The 11316-nt window shown below is 39.2% G+C and overlaps 1 protein-coding gene across 1 annotated transcript in view; it reads right to left on the reverse strand.

The window, feature by feature from the left end:
- Positions 1-2129: 2129 nt before the first annotated feature.
- The window catches only part of LOC138041065 (allene oxide synthase-lipoxygenase protein-like), a 14949-nt gene continuing 5762 nt past the window's right edge, over positions 2130-11316 (reverse strand). Inside the window, exons 5-13 of the mRNA XM_068886841.1 lie at positions 10606-10834; positions 9836-9968; positions 8479-8594; positions 7751-8195; positions 7315-7433; positions 5795-5901; positions 4848-4953; positions 4097-4312; positions 2130-2801 (exon numbers count right to left, since the gene is read on the reverse strand). Coding sequence (XP_068742942.1) covers positions 2571-2801; positions 4097-4312; positions 4848-4953; positions 5795-5901; positions 7315-7433; positions 7751-8195; positions 8479-8594; positions 9836-9968; positions 10606-10834 — 1702 coding nt within the window. The 3' untranslated portion in view covers positions 2130-2570. The remainder of the gene's footprint in view (positions 2802-4096; positions 4313-4847; positions 4954-5794; positions 5902-7314; positions 7434-7750; positions 8196-8478; positions 8595-9835; positions 9969-10605; positions 10835-11316) is intronic.

An 11316-nucleotide genomic window follows, 5' to 3' on the forward strand; every position in this document is an offset into this window, starting at 1 on the left:
CGGAAATGATGTGCCATATTACTTGAATAAAATGATTTTCTTTTGCACGAACATTTTCGAGTTTTCGACGAGTAATTACTACTCGTCGAAAACTCGAAAATGTCTCCAGCATAGTGCAAAGTATTCAAATGGGTAGATCAAGCAGGGATGGGGGGGGGGGGGGGGGGGGATCCCCAAAAAACAAAAACAAACGAACAAGCATAAGGAGAGGTGGATGCCGCTTTTTTTTTTTTTTTTTGCTGAATTAACGCTGTACCCTGCGTGCATTTTGCTAATGGGATGATTCTATTAAAACCTCAGACTGACTAAAATAATGATCACATTGTCAGTTGTATTCTCCAAACATTTTATTTTTAAGGAATTTCGGTTCTTCGGTGCACTCGTGAGATTCTGAACAACCGCTCGTGATAAAGCAAAAAATGGAATAATACAATAGGAAATGTGACAAAGGTGTCTTCAATAATTAGCCCTTGCCAACAGAAAATGAGGTAAGGGAACAAATACCCCATATTTGGCCCTATTTCGATCAAAATTGATTTGAAATCAATCATTAGTTCTGCGTCATACTGTGTGGTAGTTTCAACCGCGCGGTCATGGGAACAAACGAATGAATGTTATCTTCGCAGCCATTTTCGTTCCCATCATTTCTCTTAGCCGGCGGGGCCTTCGCACGAAAAAACGAAAAAATTTCTAATTTTATAGTGGAGGTACACTTAGCTATCAAGTTACAATCCTAGACAAAAGTAGTTGGGAAGGTTATATAAATGAACCCCACCAGAGCTGTATTTCAACCCGCTTCTGTTAAGGCGCAAAAAACACTTTCTCCTTCTGTTTTTAAGCCCCCTCCCCCCTATTCAATGTTGGAAGGTAACACTACAATTTCCTACGAAAAGCATTTAGTTTTGCACAACATTATTAATGTTAGAAGGTAACACTACAGTTTCCTACGAAAAGCATTTAGTTTGGCACAACATTGAATCAGGGGGTGGGGAGAGAAGCAAAGAAGACGTCAAAAGTAGTAACCTTCCCAACAGTTTTGTCTGTGATTGTAGTTTACAAGCACCCCAACTGGTAGGAGACAACCAATTGACTAATTACAAAGCGCAGTAGAGACCGGAAACAAATCTGAACCAGAGGTTAGAACGGGATTTGAACCCGGGGCAACCACATGGGAACCCAACGCCTTAACCAAAGGACCACGCAGCCTCCTTGGACCACGCCTCGTCCACGCCGCTTCCACGCCACTTCCCAAGGGCTCAGGAGACAGGAAATTCAAATTTTCTCATCGGTTAGCTTGCGAACAATAAGATCTTGAACCGGAAGTAAAAATAGCCGATGTGGCTCGAAGAGGTCACCTGGCGGGAAGCCAGTCTGTAAAAAAAAAAGGAGTGTCTTTTGTTTAAAACTACGGGATTACCTATTGCTTCTTTCTGTTCGACACGAAGGGACACACTCTCTAAGTTGAGGCCCCTTAACACTTCACAGAGACTCTACTGAGCTCCTCCATATTTAGTACTATTGACGACCCATATCGGAAAGTACCAGAATCTAGGACTGCAAATCCTATGTCTCCAGAGCCCTTCGTTTTCTCGTGCGAAGGCCCCGCCAGCTAAGAGAAATGATGGGATCTGGGAAAGAGAATGCGTCACAAAAATAAATTCCAAATAAATCTCACAGGGCTCAGGCATTCGCTTTCTTACTTATTCTCTCGCCCTTGAGCATTACGATTTTCTCTGTTTGACTAAAACACAAACTTAAGTAAGATAGTTCGTCCATATTAGTCCTATCTTTGGTAACTGCCTTTCGGGCCTTCCTGTCGTTTCTTCCTTCTAACAACCCATGCTCAGGCTACTTAACAAGTAACCGTTATTATACTCCTATTTGATGCCCTTCTCCCAAATGAAATCGACCCCCATGAGTGTTTGCAATGTCACTATTTTCGCAAATTCCATAATACAGTTCATTTGGGGGAGGGTGGGGGGGATTTGCATCAAAACAACGGATATCCAGTTCACTGAAGAATTATACAGGACCAAGAGTAATTAACTCGTATTGTTTTTATGTTAAGAACCCCCAAAATGTATTGCATTATGTGATTGGGAAAGTTGTCTATTAGTATTTTTTTATTTGTATAATTGTGTTATTTGTTGTGGAAAAATAAAATAAAATCAAATTAAAGATAATGTAACAACACTGAAATTGAACTTAAATAGCAAGTAAAATGTTTGTATCCTTCAGTATGATACAAGCAATTGCAATCGCTTGTTGATTGGTTAACTGGTAAGGTTACATCCTATACTTAACGACATCTCTAACTTCCAAATGAATGCATATGGTAATTTAAAACGCCAACCATAAGAATCGTGTCCGTTTCGCAGAGAAGGCCATGAACAAAACAGACAGACGGCAACAATAAGAAGGAATCTTAACCTAGGACACAAATCTTTTAGAAATGATCTTTTACTTTCTCTGCACACTGTGCAGGAAGGTGAACAATAATGGACACAGGAGCGCGTGTATTTCTAATTCATTAAAGGCAGTTGTAGATGAGCAATGGAGCCAGCAATAAATCACGTGCTTGCACTATTTGTGACGAATTCAGGTAAAAAGTAAGGATAAGGCAAAAAGCCTTCATGAACTCGCTTATCGTTTGCTTTTAGAATCTCATCGTGCAAAGTCTTGAGTTCTTTGAAGATCTTTTCTACCACCAGTTTTCCTTTATTGCCCTCAATTTTCTCTGAGTAGTCAAGAAGATGATCCAGGTGAATCCCTGCGATGTTAGAACTCAGCTCCGCTATTTCCTGTTATAATATGAACAAACACTGTCTTGATAAATAGCCTCTTTAAGACTGACACAACTGGCAGGCAAAACTTTGTTCCGGAAAAAGGAAGAAATTGAGGATCATTAACAAGAATAGATAACACAACAAAAGTGAATAACAATAATTTGCTAATTATCTAATTTCTCAAGATCGCCTTAAGTAACTTTTAAATACTTGCTCGAAGTAAACGTTCTGACGGAGCGCGGCGAAAGTGTTCGGGTTTTAATTCACACGTATCATCAATAGACCAATTTCGATATATTAAAATTTAGTCCTAAACAAAAGGCATCATTTCGAGGCTCTAGGGAATAAACTCATACAAATCCTTCTATTTATTCCTCAGAACCTCAAGATGATGCCTTATGTTTGGGACTGAAATTTAATATATCGAAATTGGTCTATTGGTCAATATCCCAAGCTTTGGGTCTTTTTCCTGGATCTTAAAATTCAGCTTGGAAAGGAAAGGCAAGGTAACTACGAACTGAAAAGTTCGAGCAACATCAATGGCCAGGGCGCCAACTCTGTGAATCGCACCCATTATGCTAAGTGCGCTATTCCCTGTTTCACACTCTGCAACAAGGTTCCACAGACTCCACCACAAATGGCATGACTGACGCCCCCACTTTCTCCGATATAAACCTAAAAAAAAACCCGCAATTCACCAATTCGTGCTAACAAGGTGCTAGACTTTGAAATGTCAACCAATGATTTTATCGCTTCACGTTGGCAATTGACCGTAGTTTATCAACTCGTTTGAGAAAAAACAACTTTTCGTATTTCACTTTCCCACCGACGCACCTCCACAGAGTTCTTCAGAAACTAACCCCTTCATTTTAAACCAAGCAACGTAACATGCTGGTGAAAAACCCATCTAGTAGTATAATTGAAACAGCTGGTTATTTACAAAGTGTGATTTAGTCGAACGGCCGAAAACTAAGGCCCTCAAAAATAGTTTTCCTTTTAGGGGCGCAGTAACATGGAACAGCTAAGCAGGTCACTACTTTAAATAGTTTTTATTCCGCTAGTGTATTTTAGAAATAGCTTAATTTGTGTTAATGCGCACGGCTCTTTAGAAGACCACTTTTTATTGATAAGGACTCCGTTGTTAAATAAAGTTATTATTATTATTATTATTATTATTATTATTATTATTATTATTGTTGTTGTTGTTGTTATTATTAAAGACATGTCTATAGCTAATTGGGTAGAACCCGCAGCCCTATCCACAGGGCCACACTACCTCCTAACTATAAACGCAGATTATACTGACTTACCAGTGCAACAGCTTTGTTTCCAAACATGTTATTGGAAAACGAGTACGTCCCATCACTATCAGCAAACAGCCTATGAGGTGCATTAGGTACAAAACCGCCATACTCCAAAATTGGATACGTTGTGGCCGTATGCTGGCCGGTAAATGCCCACAGCAGTGTTGCGAGCACTTTTCGTAAGGTCGCTTTACTTTCTATCTTGGCTGGAAGTTCCTTAACCTTCAGAGAATTAAAGAGATTAACATACTTTTACCAAAGAGTGTTTTGAAGAAAGGATCTTACATTAGAAAGATTTTGCATCGCGTTTGCGGAAAGCGGGGAGCCTCAAAGAAACCTTTTTGAATTAATTTTCGTGAGATTCAATCTATCTTGACAAGCATGATCAGTAGCCTCAGCTGCTGTTTGCCGTAAACGCAATTACTAAATATTTCTATTAGAGAGGTTTACAATTGAGTGTCGAAAGTAATTAGTGAATTGATTTGGTTCTGCATTACTTCACTCAGTGATTGGTTCAAAGTTCTCGCAGCACTTTTTCAAGCAATCAGAAGTGAAACCAAAAGAAATCGTGGCTCGTGCGTGCACATTTTCCCGCGCTTTGTGTCGGCTAACTGTAATTACTTCGAGTTTTGATTGGTTTACATGATTGTCTCCGTCCTTTTTGATTGCCCAAAGTAATTACTTTGGTTTTGGTTATACGACACTCGATTGACACTCGCTCTATGTAGGAGTTATAAGCACGTGGGATAGGTCTTACCATGCCCTTTCCACCAAAGGCACCCTTTTTACCATCAGCAGACAATTCATTAACCAACTCCTGCAGTTCAACATCTGAAACCACCTCTTCATCGTTGTCGTAATACCTAGAAATAACACGCAACTAATTAACAATTGCGCAACGACGTCAACGAATTTGAGAATGCAAAGAATCGATACGTAGAATACCAATCATGAGCCGCTACTCGTACTGTACAGGAACCACAGACAAGAATCAGCAATGCTACTTTTCTAGTAGGTACTCAAAAGCATACCATACTCCATTTCATGTAGATACTGACTAAATTCGGTGTACAGATCACCTTTTAGTATTTTGTTGTCACTCAATATTTCTCAAACAATAGATAACTTTAGCCAATCAAATCTCAGGATTCGTGATGGGATTCGCTCGTGGCTTACAGTAAAATAGGAAGCGTAATTAAGCACGCGACGTTTCTGAGACGCGGACGGTAACCGGAAGTGAACTTTTCGCATGCCAGGACAGTAGTGTCTTCCAGCTTTCTAAACTAATCGAAAAGATACTTGTAAATATAAATGTGGCTGTGTGAAGACAAGTTAAAAGGGAAAGCAGCTCACTTCCGGTTTCCGTCTGCGTCTCAAAAACGTCGCGTGCTTAAGTTTCCTATCATCATAAAATACGAGTTCCTTCGTTGTTAAATATCTCTTAGGTTTCCTACGTAGACCACAGGGGCCTGCCCAGGGCAAGGACACCGGCTGTTTTGAATATTTGACAAACTTTGCATTATTTCCGAGCAACCGTCGTTTGATTCAAGGCTTGCCCGTTAGATCAAAGTCCGGTGAATGCTCTCTCGGCTCTGTCATAATATTTGAAAAAAAGCGCTTTTTTGTTCTGACAGCTTAATTCTATAGCGATATGTTAACGTTAGATTATTTATTTGACTACTGAATAAATGAAGTATTCCATACGCATCTATGTAAGCATCGACAAACTCGTCCAGCTTTTCGTACAACAAAATGCCATCATCTCTGTAAGGATAGTATGGAAGCTTATCTTTATCATCCACTCCACGTCTCTATAAAAAAAAATAGCTTGTCTTAGCTTAAAGACAAAGACATCGTTATTGTATATCTTAGAAAGTTCGCGCGAGTGCTCTGCTGATGAAACAGTCGCCAGAATATATTTTGAATATCTTTTTAACCTCTTCTCCTAGGGCCAAACTATAATTTACGGCCTCTTGCTTAATTCTGTCCAATTTATGGGCTTCCCTGCCCTGCGAGCAGAGCCTCTCTAAAATTCACCCGAGGGCGAGCAAGACAGGCTCTGCAGGCTCTCATCTTCTGGAGTGTGGTTTTTGTGAAATATAATCTCTGACCGCACTATTTAAGTGGATTAGGAAGAGAGAATAATTCTGCTCTATTTTCATGAAAGTAAAGGAAAAGAACTTCAAAAACGTGCATTCATTTTGAACTAAGGAGTCCGTAACGTAACAAAAACATCTTAAAAAACCAACCCCATTAAATGTACGCAACGCCGCTGACTAACACTAACCTTCCTAGAGTTTTCAAAACTTTCAACCACTACTCGATTAGCGACCTTTTCAAGCCTCCCGGTCCTTTCTCTTTAACGTTTCACGATGAATTGGAAATAAATGTGCCATTCTTTAGCCGACCTGGGAATTTTTCCCCGGCGTTTTTGTTGCCATAAGATCTTAACTAATGATTGAAGTAATGCATGACATATTACAGTCGCGTTACTTGCGCAGTAAAAGTTGCGCACAAACAATTAGCTCGAACCTCCCCTCCTTAAGTCGCTGTAGCCTGATTCTGCAGCCTAAGTTTCTGGGCTAGTCACTCCGGTCAAAATGGTTTAGGCAGCGCGCGCATCATATTTTTGACAAGGTGAAGGTCAAAATGGAGCCTTCAGCACGAAAATCAATATGGCGTCTAGGAGTGCGATCAAGTCTTGGCCTGGGTTTGAAACTGTCCCAAGCAACCGCTTGCGCAAACTCAATAAAGACTTAACATGATTTCTGCAGATTCATTTCTTTCTGGTCGAGTTAAGAAAGGCTCTGTTGGCAGGGTGGGGCTTTCCACGCATAAAATGAACTGGAAAGGCGGGAAACGAACGGTACTGCTCTTAACCTCGGTTAGCAAAGACAGTCAAAGGTATATTCGGCCTCTCTTGAATAAAAAAAATTCACCAAATTGTAAAGTTGAATCACAGAATCGCCTTTTTTCATTCAGTCCAAGTCGCGGTTCCAATGCAGAGCAGTACACTGCGATCCAGACAGATCGCATGTACGTAAAACGGAGCCTTTTGGAATTTGAAACAAGGAATGTGATATATTGAAGTATAGAAATTGTACAGTGGATTGTTCATTTATTGCACTCAGCATCATCCGAAAGCTATTACCGGGTGAAAAAGAAAAGAGAACTGTGAATAATGCGATTACCCTTTTCTTGGCTCTTTTACACCGCTAACTAACCTTCAAATCTGTCAGCAAATTCAAATCCTCAAATGACATTTTCTCATATTCTTTGTTTAACATTTCTAAGGCGCTCGAATAATCAATGCTAAGCACTTTATAGATAGGAGCACTTCGACCTGTAAAAAAGAGAGAAAATTAGAACCTGCATTATTTAAATCTAAAGAAGCCAGTAAAAAATGTGATTGCAATAAAAGGCCCCCTTTTATCAAAATATACAGGCCCCTAATTAGATGTACGAAATTTTCAATAAGCGTCACAAAAGTGTACCCATAATGCTGTTCCTCCGGTAAGGATAAACAGCTACATTAACCTCAAGCTAAAAATAACACTAACCTTTACCCTTGATAATTTTTGATCTCTAAGAGCCAAGACTAACGAATCAAGCTGCTTAAAATATTAAAGAAATATAAAAGCTTGAGCGGGTTCCACTCACCAAAGAGTTTTATCTCAAATAACTTATTGGTTTCCAGAGAGGCACGGCAGTGTTGTCGAATGAGCTGGTAAATTGGGTGATATTCAGAAAAGTATTTTTCTACCAAAGTACATGGTGCATCTAGGTACAGATGTGCCTTGAGTCGCTTTTTAATCAGATGCAGGGAATTGAAATCAGCTCTTTGTACAAATGACTTGGCCAAGAACCAGTCTTTGCCGTCCAGTGGCGTGTGGACTTTGGAGTCTGGTGTTGAGTCCATTTGAATGGCCACAGGAACGAGTCGTTTGATTCCAGGATCACTTTCAATGACGACAAACAAAGCGATGGGCGAACTCATCTGTAACACAGTGTGATTAAACTTTGTGTCATGAAGAAGCGCTTTTGGCATTTTAACGCCGTCCAGTTCAGGGTAAATGTTGACGTAAACCTGGCCCTTGTCAATAGCCTACCGAAGAAAAGATTCAGGTGACATTCAATTCATTGACTTCATTAGGAGATTTCTGTGAAAACGCAGGGCAAAAGTGTGTACCAGAAGGCCACACCAAGCTCTTGTTAATGTGTTAAGGCTATAAGAGCAGGCTAAAACAATCAGATGGAGGATCATTTTTGACAAATTAATTGCGTTAATTCTTACTGATATCTAAATGTCTCAGAGCCACAAGAAAGGTTAAATTCATTGGATTCTCTCCTCCCTGGGCGAACCCGGAATTTGCGAGTGTATTTAATACCTGTTGAAGAGTGTCTTCATCCCCTTTTGAAAGAGCCGCCTTGAAGGTTTCCTCCCAGTCAAAACTTTTGTTTAATTTCTCCTCCAAAAGTTCCTTCCATTTGATGCCATGGTCATCTTAGCAAAGAGAAAAGAGAGGAAAATGAGAACAAAATAAGAAATCAACAAACAGTAAGGGTAAAGTAAGAACAGCTTTACCTAATATTTGACGGATGCGCTAGTGGCCAGTGGCCACTTGTAGATTTTTACTCTGTGTAGTGCCAGAAGATTTTACTCGTCAATGCGCCCCCCCCCCCCCCCCCACAAAATCGGGCCTTAATTAAAGGGTTAATCACCTTTAGAAGGAATATTAATAGACATTCGCTTCAGTTTTATATTTACTGGAAAGGGAATCCTTGGTTTTCATCCACGTGATGAGACGGCCATGTTGGTGTGCAAAACAATAGAAAATGGTTCCACAAGTTTTTGCATAATAATAAAGTCAAATTCCAAAAAGACATTTTACAGCATTGTTCTGTACACTAACATGGCCGCCGTGACGTCATATGAAAACCCCCAATAAATCAGTGTAATATGCAATGTGTACAAAATGATGGGAAATATTGTTTTACATTTAGAAACTCGACTTTGTCTATGTAATGCAACGCTGACGGGAATGCAAACTTCTTAATCAACGAAAAAAATCGAATCCAACGAAGAGCACGGCTACCTTCACTGCAAAATCGAAGACTTCAAGATATCGCCATATTAATGTATGAAGTAAAGAATGGCCTTGCACTGAATATTATTAATGAACTATTTAAGCAGAAACACTCTAGATATTCACTTAAAGAAACAGTGACTTGGATATCCCTGCGTTAACACTTTTCTATTAAATACGGAAAGCATTCTTTAAGATACCAAGGGCCTTACATACAAACTAGGTAATAAGTTGAAGGACTCCCTGAACGTTGAGTCTTTTAAAAAGAACATTAGGAAAATAGACCTAACGTCACTTTTCAACAACAACGATAATTGCTGTAACCTCTGCAATTCTTAGAGACTACTGATTTATTATAATTTATGTCTGTTGTCTTATTTTGCGCATTTTCATTTGATATATATATTTCACAATTGTATAATAATTATTATGTTAATCTGTAATAATTATTTATCTGTTGTGTCCCCAATTAGTTGTAAAAACTAAATACATTGACACATTAATAAAGTACTTCATTATTTCAGTCGTGTAAATCAGGAAAATGTTGTATAAGATACACGACCATTAGTTACTGAATAAAATATTTCTGATGTTTTCCTTCTAGAAATAGTAATGACTTGAAAATGAGATCGTCTCCTAATACCCGTTAAACACTTACCTTCTTTATTGGTTACACGCCATATCTGAACTGGATTTGCGCCTGCAACTCGCTGATCTGCAAAACACCGGTCTTTGAAAAAGTTCTCCTCGATTGCTGGAACGAGCTTTAACTCACTCATAGCACTACCTTTCTGAAAAAAAAGTGCAAATGCAAGTAAGCCACAAGCGTTTTAAGTTTCAGTAATTTATGCTAAAAAATGCAACTAGATTGAATTGTACGTTATCGTATTGAACTACCAGTTTGTCTGTTTTATCGATCGGAATGAGCCAAGCGTCATAAAAAAGAATTGTCTACAAATGAGCCTCGGCAGCGTGCTCTCGAGGACACGATTTGGCGCCTACAAGTAATGGCTTGGGATTCTGTTCTTTCAAAGGTTTACAGAAACAAGGTAAGCGGATAACAGGGGAAACATAATAATTCTTTGTTGCACTAGGCTTGAAGTCAATGAAAAAGCCTTCCGAGATATCTCTGTCGACTGGTTCAAGAACTTACATCTACTGAAGATGTTGAATTCAAGTTTAAGGAATCATCTTTAAAAAGGTTGTCAGTTGTTTACGTTGTGACTATGTGAAAGATGTTGGGCGGAATTCGTGCACAGATTTGCGGATTTAAGTGTACTTTCCAGTTAATCATTTTTCTTACTAATGATTCAAACTTTTTTAATTCATTCTTTTACTTATGCAAAGGTACCTTTCATGAAATTAAGGAACGAATCATTTAAAAAATTAAAAATTATCATTTAAAAAAAGGGTAAATTGGGGCCATACCCTGTGATGTTTGTAGAACGTTTCATACACAACTGCAAAATCAATCAGCGTTGGAGTATCATGGAAACGAGAGTCTTTTAAAGTGAACCTTGACTCCAAATCTTTGTTGAGGTCAGCGTTATCCGTCATTTTCATGTACCACTCTATGGTGAAAGGATCGGTTGATGCACTTTGAACAAAACTTGCAGCTCCTTTTTTCGATAAGGTTGGTACCATAAGGTTTTCTGACCTGTAGTTAAACAAATGATACGAATAAAAGAACAGGTCTCAAAATACTTTTGTGCATTGACCAAATATGAGTAAGCGTCAAGTCATTTAAGGGGAGGGGAAGGCGGGGTACTTCCTATTAATGGGCATGTGCCGCTGGATGGGGTCGCATTTTCACGACTGACTATAAGGGGGTTGCATTTTCAACAGAGTTCCCGACGGAGTTACTAGAATGGGGTCGCAAATTGTCTGGAGTTTGGGGGTAAGAAGATTCTGGCTAGTGCGATTTAAAAAAGTAAAGATTCGCGGTTAAAAAAAGTTGCTACAGAAAGAACTGTAGCGCTGGCTTTACGTATGGTTTATGCATAAACGGAAATTGACTAAGTTGGGGTCTCTAAAATTACACTTACCCAAAAGTGACTGAAATGGTGTCTACAATTGGATTGGTTCAGAAAACCAATAGACGCAAAGAACGATACAAACGAAACAATGAATCCTAACTCT

Source organism: Montipora capricornis, chromosome 3 (assembly GCF_036669925.1).
Source record: "Montipora capricornis isolate CH-2021 chromosome 3, ASM3666992v2, whole genome shotgun sequence".
Taxonomy (NCBI): Eukaryota; Metazoa; Cnidaria; class Anthozoa; order Scleractinia; family Acroporidae; genus Montipora; species Montipora capricornis.